The 18,750-nt window shown below is 48.4% G+C and overlaps 2 protein-coding genes across 2 annotated transcripts in view; both read left to right on the plus strand.

The window, feature by feature from the left end:
* The window catches only part of LOC125940717 (uncharacterized), a 59,583-nt gene extending 55,300 nt beyond the window's left edge, over positions 1-4,283 (plus strand). Inside the window, exon 3 of the mRNA XM_049657189.1 lies at positions 4,089-4,283. Coding sequence (XP_049513146.1) covers positions 4,089-4,211 — 123 coding nt within the window. The 3' untranslated portion in view covers positions 4,212-4,283. The remainder of the gene's footprint in view (positions 1-4,088) is intronic.
* Positions 4,284-7,492: 3,209 nt separating this feature from the next.
* Positions 7,493-11,473, plus strand: LOC125940716 (uncharacterized). Its single transcript, XM_049657187.1, has 4 exons — positions 7,493-8,986; positions 9,143-9,244; positions 9,423-9,602; positions 9,757-11,473. The coding sequence occupies exons 1-4, from the start codon at positions 7,501-7,503 to the stop codon at positions 9,915-9,917; spliced, it is 1,929 nt and encodes a 642-aa protein (XP_049513144.1). The 5' UTR covers positions 7,493-7,500; the 3' UTR covers positions 9,918-11,473.
* Positions 11,474-18,750: the final 7,277 nt, after the last annotated feature.

Consider the following 18,750-nt stretch of genomic DNA (forward strand, 5'->3'; position numbering starts at 1 on the left):
GGAAATGTGTAGCTTTGGGAAGGAAGCGAGCGAAGCTAGGTCTGATGGAACTGACTCGGCTTCATTCGTTTTGCTGTACGATGAACCCCCGCCACCGTTACACAAGATCCTTTCACTATCGAATCGGCAACAACATTGAGTAAAATTATGATACTTGTAGGCCCGTATTGCACCGAGCGATAACTAAGTAACAGTTGTTAGCCACTGAAAAATGGTTACTGCTGAAGATAAACAATGGATACGTGTAAATATACTGTTGCAGGCTGTCGACCTAAAATGAAACAAAAAAAAAAAAATGTTCAGTTAGGTTTGGCTGTAAGGGGCTTAGGTACTGTCCCTGATGAACTGTTCGGTAAAAAAAAGAATTGACCCGCCATCGCGCTCCTGCAAAAGTGGATGTCCAGCGGAGGAGTTGAAAACAACCCCTACAATTGCTGAGGCGGGTATGCAATGCTTTATTGCTTTAGACGAATGACAGTGACAATCGATTTGTGGTCGCCGTAGTACACCGTGATTGGTTCCGCGACCACTTTCGTGACATTCAAGGCCAAGACCAAATGCAAACACAATGTGTACCACATGGTTGCTTGATTGGGGTCGTTGTAACATGTGAGTTCAAAGTTGTCCTTGACAAACGACAGGAACCAGTGCTTCCTGGGTTTCGTGATGTCAACATGAAAGTCGTCTTAAAGTAACTTTAAAGTCGCCAAAATTAAAGCCACTTGATCAAGAACATTCGGGTACTCCTTGGCTCGGCTCTTGCGCTAAGCCTCTTGGAAAGAAGTTAATCAATTTTGGAAACACGCCGCCGCTGGTCGTATTGCCGTTGCTTTTCCCTTAGCCGCTCCTGGTATTCACGCTGCTCCTCGGGAGTCCAGACTATGCGTTGCCTACCCATTGCGGTGCTTCAACAACAATGAAATCAGTTGCTACGCTGGTTCTTTCGTACGCGAAAAACTGGTGACATCACTGGTGACGTCGCAAGCTGCCGTCGCCGCGGCAGCTTGTGCAACAGTAATCTTTGCGTAAAACGTATGCAAGGAGCGCTACATGCTTGGCATTGTTAGCAAGAGCGTCGTATAATCAATTCTGTTGTTTTGGTGCTCGTTTTGTGCTCGTTCTTTATTGAAATGAATGATGTGTTGTATGTTGTATTTGTGATACCGAAGAAAGTATGCACTTTTGCTTCGATTGCTGAAGGTGTATTTTTTTTTCCGTGAGGACGACACCGTGAGAAATGCTGACCAACCAGAGGCTAACAGCTTCGCTTTAAAAAGGACCATAATAGTTCGCGTGCCACCACGGTACATGTAACATGATTATCCTCCTCAGACGTTGTCGGTGCACGCATCGCACGTGCCCGCTCGACGACTGATTCGTGGGCGCGATTTCTTCTCGAAGAACGGATGAGAACACGTCAGAACTGTGTATTTACGAAAGGGAAATTGACGGAGGCGGCTACATTTCGATGGGGGCGAAATGCCAAAACGCCTGTTTACCGTGTATTGTTTACCGTGAACCGTTAATGAACCCCAGGTGGTCTAACTTAATCCGGAGTCCCCCGCTACTGCCTACCTCATAATCACATCGTTATTTGAGCACGTCAAATCCCGGAATGTATTTTGATACGTTTGATGGTGCAGGAAAAACCATTGCAACAAAAAAAAAGGAAAACATATCAACTGAAATATTTCACCACGACACTGGCGACGAGCCAATGCAGCCGGTGCATTGATGTATGCCAGACTGACCACGACAATATTAAACATAGAAAGAAAAAATTCTGTAGCCGTGAAGTCAAAATACAAAAGAAATAAAGAGAGCATCAATGTTGTTCTTGAGGAACAATTGTTTGCGCAGCCAAAATATGCAGAAAGTTTTGCCATAGCACACTTTACTGAGCAGAAAAAAACACCGCCATGATGGCATAGCGCGAACGCCGCAGGTACAACAGGGTTCAAGACAAGTTTTCCACCTCGCAGGATTTCGAAAGCACCAAGTTACCGAGGAAACCAGCAACTTACAAAGCCAGAAAAAGAGACCAAGGACAGCTTAGCGGCTAGCCACACATTGAGCTCACCATTACCTGGCTTGCCAATAGATAGACACTGAACTTTTGGAAACGGGCGCCTCTCTGGAGTGCAGATGTTCTGAAATATTTCTTCATTCTTTAAGCTCATCAGAAAAAAAGTAAAGAAATCTTGCGCTCGCGTAGTTCAAACCCTGCTCAAATCCAGCGCTAATGCAGCTCGACTAAGGTGAAACCTGGGGAAGTGCAACGCAGTGATGCGCCGGTGTTTCCCTTATGTTAACTCACCGTTGGTTTGAACTACACAAGCGCATAATTTGAGCAGGATCGGAGCTACATTAAGCGCTGGATTCAAATTATGCGCTTGTGTACTTCAAGCCCAGTGCTAATGCAGCTCCACTAACGTGGAACCTGGGGAAGGGCGAAGCAGTGATGCGCCGGTGGTTCCCTTACGTTATTCTTGTGCTATTCTTGCACAAGCGAGGAGGAATCGAGCGCTTGCGGGGTGGTGGCTCCCTCCCTTGCGCTGCGCTGGTACCAGACAGGCGTTTCGAAAGCGATTTTCACGAGTTTCTGATAATTCCCGCATATCCCTGGCTCATACCCGCATATCCAAGGCGGGTATGTGCCACACGCGATTTCATTATCTTTAATCGTGACGTAACTGACGAGCATGTGATGTTATGGTGGTCATGACATATCGGTCATGTTAGTCATACATTCGTACTCTTCCATGGCAATATTGGTATATACCAAGTGAACGAGACGCGTGTTTTCGGCAGATATTCTTGTACGTGACCACGACGACGCAACATCACATTAGACGATGACAGCCCGGGCCCCTAAAGCGCTTCGCACTTAAAATGTCAGGCAAGTAGGAGCACCACCACGGAGGCTGCAAGACAGGAATTAAGAAAGAAGAGGAAAGCGACAGAGTCAACAATAGACTTGTACTGTTCGACCAGTGGTAGGATTCCAATTCTCAACACTAGTTAGAAACAGCGGATTTACTTTTGTAAATTGCACAAACAAAAGAGCGTAGCTGACGCATGGCGACGAATGATTTAAGGAAGCATGTTTATATCCTACGGCAATGAGGAAGCACTGGGGAAATGCTTTATCGGTCGCCCTCACCGAAGCCGCTGCTGCGCGCAGGCGTGGAAGGGATGCCTTGCCGTACGACACGACGAATGCATTGACAGGGACTATGGCCACGAAGTAAGCTTCTTGGGTTAATGGTCTTGCAGGAAAGATTTTTGGTTGACTAATTCCTGCGTCAGTCCAAAAGAAACGTTGTTACGGAAGCAGTAGACGGACGGCCAGGAATCTTAACTAGGGGTCCCGGCCGCGGCGGCTGCTTTCTCTCAGCATGCTGCGCGTCTAGCGCAGCCGCCAATCCACTATAGCTGCTACAGCTGCTCATCATGGCAGCTGATTCTTAATCCAGAAGAAATTGCACCAATGACAGTGTAAGGTAAATGTTATTGCATACCGTTTCGATACCAAACAAAAACATAATTTTCGAAGCGAACGGCGCAAAAGACAGGGTCAGGCAAGTGGCAAACCCTCGCCACCGTTATCTTCAAAGATGTTGCCTTACCGACCAGCTCGGATCCAGACCTCGGTACTCAGATACAATCTTGTCACAATGCACAAATATTTTAGTTTCATCAACTCCAGCTTAATTATAGTTTGGTGATAGCATAGGATCTGCTTAAAACTAAAGCACTGCGAAAGTTGAGGCTTCGTGCTTAGGTATCGTGGTTAAACATCATCTGGAAGAAGCTTGATCGTTTGATACGCGATACTATGTTTACGAATCTGGCAGCTATGGCAGATTTTCAGGGTACATCTTGACCCTAGAAGCAATTTACGGAGACCGCGTTTGGATGGATCAGTAAAAGGCAAGGTGCTGATCGAGTTTGCTGCTTGAGCATTAAGGCTATGGATAGAGAACGTTACCTACCATTTAACATCATGCTAACAGCCATGCTACAACTGAAAACAATTCCAAGGAGTGGAAAATATGCATAGTCTGATAAAGTTTTTCGCTTTGCAGGTGCTGTCGCCGAGCGGAAATTACACGACACTGTGGCCACAAGAACTCAGGAATGAACATGGTATGCGCAGCCTGAAGGAACGAAATATTATGTTAGTACAGTGTGTCTTAGATGAATCGTAAGCTGAACAGTTGGCAAGATTGCGTAGCACACAACCAGCGCACGGACAACAGAGACAAGGAGAAGAAAGACACGATTGTTTACTCAGTATACGTTGTCCGGGCGCTGGTTCCCTACGATGTAGTGTGCCTCAGCATGAATGCGGATAACACCTTTGCACACACCAAGGGCGCTGCATCGAGTCCGTAGTATACGGTCTTGTGTTGTTTGTGTTTGTTTTATTTTCGCTACAATAGCTTCATCTTCATTGTCGACCAACTTGTCCAAGAAGTTATTTTGAATAATTATGCAGCCGCATACAGATACCGCTGCTTGACATATGAGTAAAGTTAGACGGTATAAGGGTATTATTTCGTGATTTATTTTGTGGTTACGTAGCGCAGAAATGCGTTTTCTCATACTACGTGGTGGTTCAAGCATTGGTTCACTGGGGCCAGCATTTTCAGCAGCACGAGCAGCTTTTGCGCGCGGATGTGTTCGAATATCTGTGCCGTAAGCCTGGTGTTGCAGGACTCTTGCCCGGCGGTGGCCTTCCCTGTCTTTCATCAGCAGCCGCAGACATAGTGAATTAAGTAATGGTCATCTTGGAGCCGCGCGCCTGCTTTAATTGGGCTTGACGTTTGCACTTTGCTCAGACCAGTTAATCATCGCATGTTTCACATAGCTGCCCAGCGAGAGCGCTAAAGGTCGTTCGCACAACGCAGCCACTACGGTACTGCTTTGTCTCCGCATCGGCTGCCTGTGGACTGGGGCGCGAAAGGTTCACCTTAGTCTGGCCACATCGGATTTGTGCTGTCGCCATTGCGCGCAAGCAAGACGCTTGAACATTTGCTGCTGCGCTGATTGCTGCAGCTCGACAGACGCTGTTTGATGAGTACGGTGTACTTTCCGCCGACAGCGTGGAATGCCTCCTCTGGCCGTGTGGATCAGCCCGCTGTGTACGAGATAAGGCCCGTGGTATACTGGCCAAGTTCATTGACAGTTCAGGATTCTCGGTGTGCCTAATGCAAGCGAGGTAACGGCAGGCGCAGCGGGACTTTCTACTGAGCGCATCTAGTGTTCGGAGAGCATGTAATGCCAGCAGAGCTATCAACTCCGAGATCTCTTTTCCTTCCTATCTCTGTCGTTGTTCCGTCCGTCCATTCTCATCCTTCCCCATACTGCTTGCCGATGCTGAGCCACATTTCGATGGGGGCGAAATGCAAGAACGCCTGTGTCCTGTGCATTGTCGGCACGTTAAAGATCCCTAGGTGGTAAAAATTATTCCAAAGTCCCCCATTCACAACCAGATCGTGGTTTTGGCACGTAAAATCCCAGAATTTAATTATAATTAAGGTGTCAGCCACGCGTTAGAAAGTTACGGCGCGGGCGGCAGCCTTTCCTTTCCTCAGTCAACCAATTTCTTAGTCTGGAATTCGTGGCGCGGCCCTCGCTCTGTTGCCGAGCCCGTTGAGACAAGCGTGATGCCACTTCGCTTTATCGTTTTGAAGCGAGCTCGCGTGTATGGGAGACGCAGTCATCCAAAAAGGTGAAATCAGTGCAGTTCATTACAGTAACTAAGCGCCTCAAATGTGATTGAGCTCAGGTAAAGCCGTTCGTTAGGGAAACTCGAACAAAAGTAATTTTGAAGGTGCTGCCTTGGCTGCAACCCGCACAGTTTTTCCAGTAGGAGAAGGCGCTTGCAGAAACTGATGCAGGCAGCTGCTGTGCGACATTCTGATACTCCTGCAGCTTAGAAAATCCCGACAGAAAACGACAGTTCCTCTTTCCCGCTTCCGATGATGATTTATTGGCAACTCCTTTGAAGCAGGGCGGGGAAAAATAGTGACCTAGCCAGGTTGAGTTACTCAGGTATATGCTATGCATGCTTTTCATTCTAGCTTTCAGTTATGCTTCGTCCATGCGCTCCGCTGTTAGCGTTTCATTTGACTCCGATAGTACGTGTTCGTTGGTGCATCCAGGAAGGGTGCAGAGACACGCTCTCTAACAGCTCAGCAGCCGAAGTGCCGTGGTCTGTCAGAGCGCTGAGCGCACATTGAGCGGAACACGGAGAAGTTGGTAAACCTGGCGCTGGCCCGGATCATAAATGGTAAGAGCTGGCTTCAGCTTTCTGTCGAGGCCACCAACCACGACACTCACAAATGAACGGTTAGCAATTGTATTAGCGATTACCACGTCACGTGAATATAGCATACCGGATGACAGCTTTCTGTGGCAACACAGCCAAAGCGACGAGCACGCGCTCGCACGTGTGGAGCTTCTGCTCTTGTGTTTCTACGCCAAGTAGTGCCGAAGTTTTGCTGGCGGTTTGTAGGACCTGGACACCCATACATGGATACCAGAAATCCAGAAAACTAGGAACAGCAAGAAACGGAAATCCTTTTCCTAAGAAATATTTGTATTTGAAATAAATCACTATGAAATAAATGTTGAACAAAAATACACATAATAAGTGGTACAGTTTTTTTACGGTACATATGCTTACAGTTGCTTACATTCGCTGACTACATGGAGATGCGCAGTAGAAAAATTGAGAGCACTTCCACTACTGTGAAGATGGAAACCAGCGAAGCTGTGACTATGGTGGGTCTGCTGTAGTGAATATTGCCCCCACTATGAGAATGGGCGTGTCGTGATTGGACATCACCCAAGCGAACATGTCTATCATGAACGTTCAGGTTGAGAAACTTGCGTTGAAACCTGGCTGTCGCACCGGGGAAGTTGGCGCTAGCGTTGCCGAGGCGTGCACCACCGTTGTCGGGTTCCTGGAGGGCAAGACGACGCTGACGTTTGGCCTCAGCATCGCGCTGCCTCAACGCGGGGTCCGCGGCTCTTCGCTGACGTTTCGCCAAGGCTTCGGGAGCCCTCACGGTAGAATTGGCACGTCGATGACGAGCCATTTCCCGAGCGCGTTCGCGTCGGCGTTGCTCAGACGCGTTAAGACACGTCATCAGTTGCTCATGAATGGCTCATATCCTCTTAAATGGCTCATATCCCGGTAAACGCGGCCTCCCCATTACCACGACAAAAGAGAAGTGAAATTGTACTATGGTGGCTAGAAGGGGCAGTGTGACGGGCGCGGTATGCGCGTCTTGGGAGAGGAGCGCACGAAACGTGATGCAAATTTTGAGTGCCGCGAGGGGCACTGTTGTTATCAGGAGCGCGAAGAATCGCCAACGCGGCGGCCATCAGAGCGTTGACCTTGTGCGCCAGCTGCTACACGTGTTGACGGGATTTTTCGGCGCGCGCGTTTAGTTGCTGTGTGAGCTCTTCCCCGGATGTAGCAGCGCCATGCCATCAAAAGCAGGTACGTGTTTTGTACCCGGCTGCAAGAGCGGATACAAGTCGTGTGCGGCGAGGGTGTCTTCGTTCCGAGCTCCCAAGGATGTTTTGCGACGCGAGAAATGGGCCCGTAATACGAAACGCGGCGAGAAGGAACACACTCCCGACTGCTTCGTTTGTGAACGTCACTTCGAAACAGCGTTCTTTCAAAGGACTTTTCGCCACATTATCAATGGCGAAGTTGTGGAAATGCCACGCGATCGGCCCCAGCTCACAGATGATGCCGTTCCTACCTTGTTTCCGGATGCGCCGAAATACTTGACCACAAAAGCGCCTATCAAAAGGAAGGAAAGAAATTTGTGTCAACAAGATGGGCCCCCAACTAAAAAAAGAAAGGCCACTAGCAAGCACGTGACACAGGAAGCAAGTGAACCAGCAAGAGAAGCGGAACAATTTCATCCTGCAGAACCGGAGTTATCGCCTACCGAAGAAGCGGTACATTGTAACACTACAGAAGCGGAATCACAGAGTGTCATCAACTTGAAAAACTTATGCCAGAGCCTTGAACTTCCCGGCACGGGCTGGAACAAGTTAACGTTTGCCACTGAACCAGGAGCCGTGTTTTTGGGCCTTTGTGAATTCCAGCAAGCCGAGTTAGATCACCTGCTCATGCCAAAATTGGTGAAGTTTGAACAGGTTGGTGATGAAATGGGAACGGTGCATTGTTCCGTATTTCTGAGGGCCAAGCTGCACCTAGAACGTCCTGTTTCTTCGCTGGATGAGGCGCAGTCAGTGCTGAACAGCACACATTCACTTGTTGTGTGTGCTGGTTGTGGAATGAAAATTACCAAGGTTGGAAAGTATGCGTGCTTTGCCGGCTCATACTACTCTAATAAGTGCAACCTTACATGTCAAAACAAGGGCCCTTGCATGCATTGCAAGTACCTAAGGAGGTTGTTAAAAAATCAGCTGTCACGACAGAAGCATGGAGTTGCAGTGAAACGCCTAAGGAAATACGAGTATGCAAGGACACGTCGTCGTCTGCACGCTGCACAACTGAAGCTGTTGAACATGAAGAAGGAGCTGGAGCTGATGCGGGCTGCTAATGAACAAATTGGAGATGAGGCATTGAATGACCGCATTACAGCGCTACCACAAAAGCAACAGATGGCTATTAGGGCATGCTTCACTGCAGCAAAAAGAAAATCAACATGTGGTATGCCGTATGAGAAGGACTGGATATTAGAATGTGTGCTTCTTCGTATGAGGAGTCCGAAGCTGTATGAACACCTTCGTAAGCAGAAAATTCTCATCCTCCCAAGTCGGACTTGTCTGCAGCGTTACGTACGCAACTTCAAAAGTGGCTTTGGTTTTAATGACAGCGTCTTCAAAGCACTTGGTGCCAAGGCTGAAAACATCGATGTCTTCAGCCGACATGGTGGCATCTTATTTGACGAACTGAAGTTGTCCGAGCAGTTCGGTGTCAACACTGCAGGTATGTACACCCACGTTTTTCCACGCGAAACATGAATTGCATATAAAACTAGTTGCACGTAGAAATAATTCTCCCAATTCACTGCTACAGTGAATATGCCAAATAAGTTTGTTCATTTAATTGTTAACTGCAGGTCTGTTCTTATTCTTCTTTTAGGAGCTGTTGAAGGATTTGTTGATTTAGGCAGCTTCACAACAGATGAACAAAGAGCAACACCAGCAGACCAGGGGATGGTAATGCTTTTTCAGCCATTTCAAGGTGAGTAGTCACATTTAGTGTGTCTCCTGAGCATATGATATCTTTAGTGATATACTGGTTTGGACAAGTTGGTATCTGTATTCCATGGTGGCAGGTATTGCGCACTAGCTTGCAGTTGTTAAAGGATGCCTTTCATATTTAATTATATCAGTTGGCTCTGCTTCTATTTCTCCTACAGGAGACTGGACACAGATACTCGGTGTGTTTTCTTCAAAAGGAAATATCAAAGCAGGAATGCTTTCTAAGCTTCTTCTCGAGGCAATTCTTCTTGCAGAAAAAGCAAGCCTCTTCGGGGACTTCGTGTCTTGTGATGGGGCTACGTGGAACCGCAGCATGTGGAAGTCATTTGGAATTGGTGGTAAGGGATCACACACTTAACCTGTTACTTGATGCAGTGAAAATATCAGCATTACACAGTTTGCTTTTCTGAAATAACATTTGTAGGTTCTTCTTTTAAGGGCATTCAACAGGTTGATACACACCTAATCCTCATGATTTTTTTTCTTTTTCAGCGTACCCGAGTGGCGTCACGTGTAAAGTTGCACATCCCGTCGACCCTTCAAGAGAGCTGCACTTCTGTTCAGATTTTCCCCACTTAGTGAAATGTATTCGCAACACTTTTGTGAGCACTGGTTTCACTACTCCAGATGGACGTGCATGTTTGAACACATAGAAGCAGCATGGGCTAAGGACAACAGTTCTCTCACGCTAAAGGCGATACCACACGTAACAAAAGCACACATTCGACCTAACTCATTTGAAAAAATGAAAGTAAATTTAGCTTTCACACTTTTCAGTGAAGTGCTCAAAGGCATGTTTCTGTTTATATCGGATGTAGAACAGTGCTCAAATTCAGTGTCTGCAACAGAACATCTTGTGAGACGCCTGAGCCGGCTTATAGCTATAATGACGTCAATGTACCCAAAACGTGGACTTAGACCATCATCGGAAGATGCTGCAGAACTTGAGGCATTTCTTGTATTTTTCTACGAATGGGAACAAGCTTCAAAAAAATGCGGAGGTGGGTTCGTAAGCAAAAGTACTGCTGAAGGCATGCGTATTACCATATGCAGCACACTCTCACTTTTGCAGTATCTCACATCTTCTGTGGGGTTCAAATACTTGTTGACGTCCAGACTAAGTCAGGACAAGCTCGAAAACTTATTCGGCATAATAAGGCAATATTCAGGAACTAATGACCATCCAAGCCCAGGCCAATTTCTTATAACAGTAAATTGTCTAAGTTTTTATAACCTCGCACGATCCCCAAAATCTGGAAACTGCCCGGCACAGGTTGTCAATGCTCTGCTCGACACTTAGTCAGCAGGCACAAACAACAGTGCTGTCTTTGGCATTCAAGACATTGTCGAGGATATGCTAGAGGTCGGAAACATTGATGGTGCTGCCTCTGCCATTCAATCTGCTTTAAGCAAGGATCACAGTAGCTATGTGGTAGAAAAAAGTGACAGCCGTCTGGCTTTTTACATGGCTGGCTATGTAGCTAGAAAGTTTAAAAGAAAAAGTTCTTGTGGCATGTGTGCATCTACACTAGCCACAAAAAGCAAGACATAGTGGACAATGCACACAATCAGCTTATTAAGCGTTTCGACCGTGGAGGTTTGTTGCATCCTGGGGATAACTTGGCCGTACTTGTAATGACGTTGGAGGAAGCGTTTACTTTTTTTTTCTACTGAGAAGCTGCAGGCTTTCAGCATACATGATTTTATGTTATTTCTGAGCACTGTAAAGCTTCATCAAGTTGGGTGTGAACACCATTGAAAAGAACTAACAGCACAAATAGTTGAGTTTTTTGTGCTCACACACTTGCATTTTTACGCCAAATCACTCAACAAAGACAGAGCTGTACAGAGGGAAAAGCAGAAGCACCTTAAGCTGAGAAGGTGCCAGTAGGCCGAGACGAGTGCAATATACACTTTGGAAAAAGTGCGATTACAGATGCAAGTACAAATAACTAAACCCTCTAGTCCATGCTGTCCATGACTTGTGCCGAATAAAATGTCATAGCGCATTTTTCGTACTGTTTTCTTTATGACTAGCCTTGAAATGTAAACATATATTGACACTAAAAGCCGTGCTGGGACTTAATTTCTATAGAGTAAATAACTGCTAACCACATCTCGAATGTCACTTTCTGGCCTGGTGGTGAACCGAGGTATGATAATGGGGACAAAATGTTTCTGCAAAACTAGCTGGATGCGTCCAGGTTTATTATTACAAATGGCGACAAGCGGTTGCTGGCCATTCCTTCCTCCATGTTGCTGGCTATTTATGCTTCGCGGTAGCATGCAGTACCGCCAGAGTATAGGCACATAGTTATCTTGCTGCACCCTTGTGAAGCACACGATCCAGTTCGTAATGTATGAATATAGACCGCTCTTTGGAGCCTTTCAGAGTTCCGGCCACGCAGCTAGAATAAGTTTCAGTGGAAACAGCAGCGTGTTTTTAAAAATAAAGCGCGGGGTATAGCCAAATAAAAAGAATTCTACGCGCAGCATAAATTAAAATTTTAAGCTGAATTGGAAAACTTACTGACATGACAAATACTAGCCGCTCTAGATTATCGCTGCGCTGAATTTAGTGTATCATATCACGCCCGGATAACTTAGTAAAGACATAAAATCACGCATCATATGTGCGAACTTTAACACGCAACATCTGCATGCGTCGCAGAAAAAACGCGAAATTGCAGCCTACGGCCGCAGTGTAACCATGCCACGATCGCGCTCCCAACACGCGCAGCGCCACCTGAGCTGGCCGCCATGTTGCATTGCAGTTTTGTGCACCTTTTCGCTCCCGCCCGTCACACTGCCCCTTCTAGCCACCATAATTGTAGGCTGTCATGATTAGCGGCAACGCCGTCAGCTGCGGAAGCAGACAACGACGACGAACGTGGGAGCAGTGGCACGAGCGCGTGCCGCTCGCCATGGCATCCAATGGCACGAGCGCAAACCGAGGGGCGCCAATGAGCCAGCTGCGGAAGAAGATGACGACGCTCGAGCCAATGCTGATGATGACATCTTTTTTTCTACACGCGGACACAATCATGGGTGGAACGAGCCCTTAACAGCTTCGCTGTAAAAATGTTGACTTCGACTCCGTAGCTTTCGCTGCGCTGCCACAGAAAGCTGTCGCTCGGTATAGGGCAGGGAGGAGGGCGGAATAACTTGCCAAAGGTCGCGGAATAGAGAAGGCAGCGCAACGATCTAAGCGGGAAATCCAGATGTCGATAAAGGACGCGGTGATGGCCTCCATTGTAATACATGAACGTGTAGATGGCTCCGGCTACCGTTTGTGGTGGTCTACACATTCTAACAGGTACCGCAGAGGGGACGGCTCACCAAGGGCGCGATGGATGTTCGAGAACTCGGTGTCTGATGGACTGAACAGAGTAGGGTGTTTTGATGTGTTTGGTGACACCGATGGTGACCTTAGGTACACACTTCTCCTAGCGAGCGAGTTCCATGCTAATTGGAGCTAGAATAACCAATCCTTACCTGGCTTCAAGGAGGCTCGTGTGCCAAGTTAGGCTATGGTTGCAGCTGCTCCGAGAGCGGTGGTGAAACGAGGTCAGAGTTTACTACTACACCAAAGTCCATGCATGAACTTCGAAAGGAATGGTCGCTACAGAGAGGAACGACTAGCTGTGCGAGCGATCACGACGTGTTGCATCAACTACCTCAAAATCCGCAATCACTTGTGGCACAAAAGGTCTCTTGCACGGCAGGGCGTGTCAAAGTCAGCGCTGGTGGGTCAGATGACGTGGAGATCAGCACGAAAGAGCACCAGAGTTGCCTGTGCTCCTCACCCACAGTATAGGTACTGTGCTTGTGACCTGAGGTGAACTTCTTGGTTCATGGTCGATGAAAGCATGAAATTTACCTTCCTCGAGGAAATGTGGCAAAAGGATAATGGCGAGGAACAAGGTGACAATTTTATGTCCCAACTTGCGTTTAGGCTAGCTTTTCCTCAAAGAAGTCGAGGGGATTTTCTCAGAATTAATCACCCTACATAACCCTCTTAAAATGCGTGCTCGTTTGTGCACGCATGCTGCACTTACGTGCGGCGCTCTACAGCAGGAAACTTGCGCAGAAAGAACACTATCCACAAGAAGAGAAGTAGCACTACCTTCAAGGTGCAGTTACTTGAATCAGTATGCGTTGTACAAGTGCAGCGGTAATGTTTGTTTTACGACAGCAGGAGTTCCTGGCTAACTCTTCGGCTGGCTATCGAAATAAGGATGAAACGAAAACTACGTCATGGCGCGAGATGGCGGCGTCGAGCCTCCTGCCCGCGTCAGACCATACGGGAAGGCACTTCGGACCCTCTTATGCTCTCTATAAGAAGGAAATGGTGTTGTAAACTATCGCTTCTCTGTATCTCAGGCCGCGAAATCCTCCATGGACTGGGCTATGACGTCAGTAACTTTCCTGTTATTCCTACAAATCCTCAGCCATAAGGTATGGTCCTAAGACTTAATGATCTGGCCCATACCAAGGAATAAGAATCCTAAATCTAACAATAAACGTTGCCAATCCAGAGATCACTGCCTCCAAACTCCCTCACATGACACATCATGAGCAGCATGTGAATGCTGCTCTACTGCTGACAGAACCACCACGGCTGTTTGGGCCACGTATCAACATGGTGTGTTATCAACAAGCAGTCTCATCCACAACTGACGCTGAAATTATCGCGATAAAAGACGTCATTTTACTCCCCCAGGACACAGGACACACAGCCATTGGCCTCGCCTAGTTTCTTACACCCGCTACATTAAAAGGGTCACGCAACACACCTCACCTACGACACTTTCAGGATCACTGGTCGTACATAGAATGGTGATGTGAACAAAGCTTGTCGTTGTTCCTTAGGGACCGAAAAAAGCAGTGCCACAAATAAATGTTTTATTGTTGTTTTGCTTCTCACCCCGGACGCAATATGTGGACGTTATTGCGATGGTCATCTTGAGATTGGTTCTCAATTTTGCCTCGCATGCTTTCTTACTTTTCCTCCAGGGTTTTCCACATGATTGTTGTCACGTTGTAGTGACGGCGAAAAATCCGACGGTGGCTCAACGCATGGCGCAAAACTAACTGTTTATGGGCAAACCTGTGCCCAGCAAAAGCAAATAACACTAAGCAACGCTCAGTAATTGCTTGTGCCCGCCTGCCTTTCAGAAATACTACACAATTTGTGTCACGCATAAAATCTGATTACACAAGGGTCGGTGACTATTGCCAATGGATAGAACCAGCGATAACGTTCGAGAAACTTCAGATACAGAAAGGCGCATATTACGTTGTGTGATAACATTGCGACACAAATTGGCTCATAAAAAAGTTCACCGGAAGCCCTAAACAATTTATACGCATTCCATTAATATTATTATCGAATTATCGCTTAACGCTAGTCCCGCCTGTTGTATGCAAAATTTCTTGCAGATTACGCCGATCTTGCAGATTCACGTCGCGCGTAATATTGCTGATTACGCGCGACGTGAATAGTATTGCACATTCTCGAACATGCGCGAACATCATATAAATAAAAAATAGCGGCTAGTTTTGATTCGTGAGTTGAGATTCGATGGCCGACGACTGTGCTCATCGCTATCCCTGTCATTAAAGTGCTGGTACTCTTTCAAAGGACCAGTCATCGCATTAAAGAGTTGGATTCCTAACTCACATCTTTGCACTATTTGGTTATTCACCATTTCTACAATGTGATGTCCGGTAGAGGGGCTTCTTTGTTGTGTGCGGCCTATAACCGGCAAGCCGTGAGCCAAACCACGCCACGAAGACAACACCAACGTCGCCATGGACCTGCTCGCTTGCCTCAAGCTGCAAAGCTTGCCGCCCGAAGTATGAACCCCTACACCAAAAGATCAGGAATAGTATTCATGCTAAAGTAGAAGAAGACAGCTGCAGGGGCGGCGGTGTCTGCAGCGACCTTGGGTGGATTATTGTCAGAACACCACGAGAGCTGACTGGAATTGCAAGGATAGATTACTCCATGCGTTCTTCATTTTTGAGGTCACCGCTGGTACACGGTACGAGAATCGACGTTCAATGCTAGTGACATGGGACCAATTAGTGGCACATTTCTGAAAACGTTCCCGAACGTCATAGGCAGTGAAATGGCCGAAGTTCTGCCAGATGACCACCTATAGTGACCAAATAGGAACATCATTATCTTCACAGAGATGATGGCTTGCCGGTTTCGCCACACAAACGCCGGCATGTCAGATAAAAAGAGAGTGAGCTTCCCGATTCCCGGGCCTGAAACAAAAAGCTCTTTACGAGCACGACAGGCTAACCGCCAAGTTCATCGCTCAATTTGTTTCTGAGCGCAACAATCGTGATGAGATACGGGCGAGCAATATAATTACCGAATGCTGACGCCAGAAAGTGAAAGCACTTGGCTCCGACGACAAGTGGGAGACTACTATCGGAGAAGTACGAAACATGTTCCCAGCGCCACTGCCTCAGGTAAAGTGTACTAAAAGGGGCCTCTTCTAGCACACTGTACCTGAGGTGGCCTAGATTGCTTACATCGTCAATCAAGTTCACCGGCCACTAACCGAACTGCAGCCAGAAACACCGCAGCGTCTGCCGAAAATGGTGGCCTACGCTTCCGTCACCCGCCATGTGACAGACGCCCGCGTTATGGCCTCGCGACGCGGCAATGGCGCCAGCACGCCCCGCCGGTCACGCCACACAATTTCTCAAGGTGGACAGACCCTTGTCCTTGTCCACTCTTCTATAGCTGCAAGAAGGTCACGTACATCACCTACACCAATAGCGTGAGATGAAACTACGGGAGTTCGCCGTCAGCCCGCGGCTTCCGTAGCTGGCGAAGTACCACATGCAATCACCAATTACCTAGTAGCAACTAAGTGTAGACCTTAAGAACTCTGCTGTTCACCGCCAGAAGCTGCGTTTTATCACAGTGCCGACCAAACAGTGGCCCAAGCCTCGGTTGGTCCGTTAGCGCTGATCAAGAAAAGCGAAAGCATATTGTTACGAGGCATTGCGTATGAACATGCCGGTAAAGGACTGCTTTGCTACGTGAAGAGAAGGAAGACGAGACATGCCGCGTGAGATGCTGTCAGCCATTCTGTGGTAGCCGTAGCCTGTAAGTATTGTAATATACAATTCCGTCTCTCCCGTGTACTCGTGAATCCCCGTGACAATTTGGTGGTGGTGCGGGGTACCAGAAGGAGCGTTGTACAGTGGAGCTCCGCAGGGGTCGTCAATTCGGGGTCATCATGATGACAGACGAGACCACGACAACGCTGCCTCCGCCGGCCAGTACGACGCCTGCACCAGCCCCGCCAACACCGTCAACAATCGTCCTTGCGCATCCTAAAGACCCAGGGATGTTCTGCGCTACGGATGAAGCTGACGTCGAAGATTGGATTGCCAATTATGAACGCATCAGTGAGATGATGCTGATGTTGGCGAACTTGCTGTTTTATCTCAAAGGAACGGCAAGGGTATGGTTCGATAACCATGAGGCGGAGAATGGAAATTGGGACACTTTCAAAAAAAAAAAAAAAAAAAACTTAGTGCCTTGTTTGGAAAGGCCATGGGTCGAAAGGCAGCTGCAACGAAAGAGCTATTCATCCACGCTCAGACGTCCACTTAACCATACATATCGCACATTCAGGACGTCTTGGCTCTTTGCCGCAAAGTCGACATTTACAAGGGAATCGCAGACGTTCGCTCGGCTACTGAACACAGCTCTGACGTCATCATGCGAAGAGGAACAGGCTTCTCGTCTGCAGTCTTCGCCGCCGTCAGAGCTTACACGAATCGTCCATCGCGAAATCGAAGCAATTGCTCCTGCTCTCCCTAACAACGGCCATGGCGATTTTCACGTGCCGGCTGTTTCCCTGGTCCGGTCCATTGTGTGGAGGAACTCGGCAACTTGGGATTCGCCGTCCGCACCGTTTCTCAGTCTCGGACAATTGACTTTCGCCCTAGATCGCCGCCTCGCCCAACATCGCTGCCCTAGGAACACTCGTTCTATCCGCGCTCTCGTAATCCGGCTGAATGGCGGACGGCAGATGATAGGCCAATTTGTTTCCACTTTCGCCGTATCGGTCACGTCGCGCGCGATTGCAACAACCGTTGGGTATCGCCGTTAAGCCGGGATGACACTGTTACCCGCACCGACAACTACCGCCGTTTCAGCCCACTCAGCCATACAACAGTAATAGCTACCGCCGCTTCCAGCCTTTTGAGCTGTACAGCGTCGATGCCACCCCTAGGCCGCACAGCCGCTCCGCGTCGCCCTGAGGTCACCAGTCCCGTTCGTCGCCAGTGCGTCGTCCGTCGTCTCCATCGCCTCTACGACGACGTCCAACATCGCCGCTCAACCTCCGACGGGGAAACAGGGATGCAGGTCTTAGAGGTGACACTGCATCTTGAACTTCCACCTCAAATCCTCTCCTCGTATTGCCGACACGACGAAACTTGATCGACGTTACGGTGACGGCTTAACTGTTCCCACAATCGTCGATTCTGGGGCACAAATATCCGTGATGAGTAATCAACCTCGTGGCCACCTCAAGAAAGCACTTACCCCCGCCGCTACTGGTATTATTCGCGTCGCTGATGGAAGAAGTCCCAGTCATCGGAATGTGCGCAGCTCGCATCACCATCGCCGGTCGCCATATATCTGTTTTGTTTACTCTTCTCGAGCGATGCCCCAATGACGTCATTCTCGGTATCGATTTCTTGTCGACCATGCCGCTCTCATTGACTGTGCAACCAGCATCCTTCAGCTTGAGCTTCCTCAAATTGCTGATGTTCCAGCTTTACCATCACACCACTTTGTCGACTATGTTCGGTAGTCACCGCAAGCCGCAACGTGTGTTGCCTTGACAACGGCATCACCAGTTCCAGACGGTGACTACATAGTATCTCCACTAGTTGACGTACTGTTGACCCGAAATATTGCTGTGCCGCACACCTTCGTGACTGTTGACTACAACCACGTCCAGCTCCCGCTACTTCAGCAACTCGACCCGTGCTTTCCCGGAAGGCAACCCAGTGGCCAACGTGTCAGCGCTTGATGAATGCGACGTCGCAGCATTAGACGCCGACACTTTTTTTAAATGCAGAGCATTTCTTTAACTCACATGTAGCGTGCGCCGTCCGTCCGCAACAGCTCGAGCACCGCGGCCAGGCGTCAACGTCGACAAGCGGATCCCGAGCAGCGTGCACGAGAAGCCGCGGGCAGGCGTCAGCGTCGGGCCGCGGACCCTTCGAGTCGAGAACGACACGCGGCTGCGACACGTCCACGTCGGGCCGCGGACCCCGGCGTACGGGAACGAGAGGCGGCGGCGAGCAAGCGACGTCACTATGCTCTGCATTTAGACGTGTCCCTCGCGCGGGGGCATGCGACGGAGCTTTTTGTAGCGTTAGCTACACTGGCCTAGCCAAGCCCGTTTCACGCGGCACATCAAGAGCCGTGCTGCGCAT

The sequence above is a fragment of the Dermacentor silvarum genome, chromosome 10, assembly GCF_013339745.2.
Source record: "Dermacentor silvarum isolate Dsil-2018 chromosome 10, BIME_Dsil_1.4, whole genome shotgun sequence".
Lineage (NCBI taxonomy): Eukaryota > Metazoa > Arthropoda > Arachnida > Ixodida > Ixodidae > Dermacentor > Dermacentor silvarum.

Excerpts from the sequence above, each read along its gene's own strand:
- LOC125940716 (XM_049657187.1), top strand. The coding sequence starts at position 7,501 with ATGCCATCAAAAGCAGGTACGTGTTTTGTACCCGGCTGCAAGAGCGGA. Across the intron at positions 8,987-9,142 it reads GTTCGGTGTCAACACTGCAG|GAGCTGTTGAAGGATTTGTT; the intron begins GTATGTACACCC and ends TTCTTCTTTTAG. Across the intron at positions 9,603-9,756 it reads GAAGTCATTTGGAATTGGTG|CGTACCCGAGTGGCGTCACG; the intron begins GTAAGGGATCAC and ends TTTCTTTTTCAG.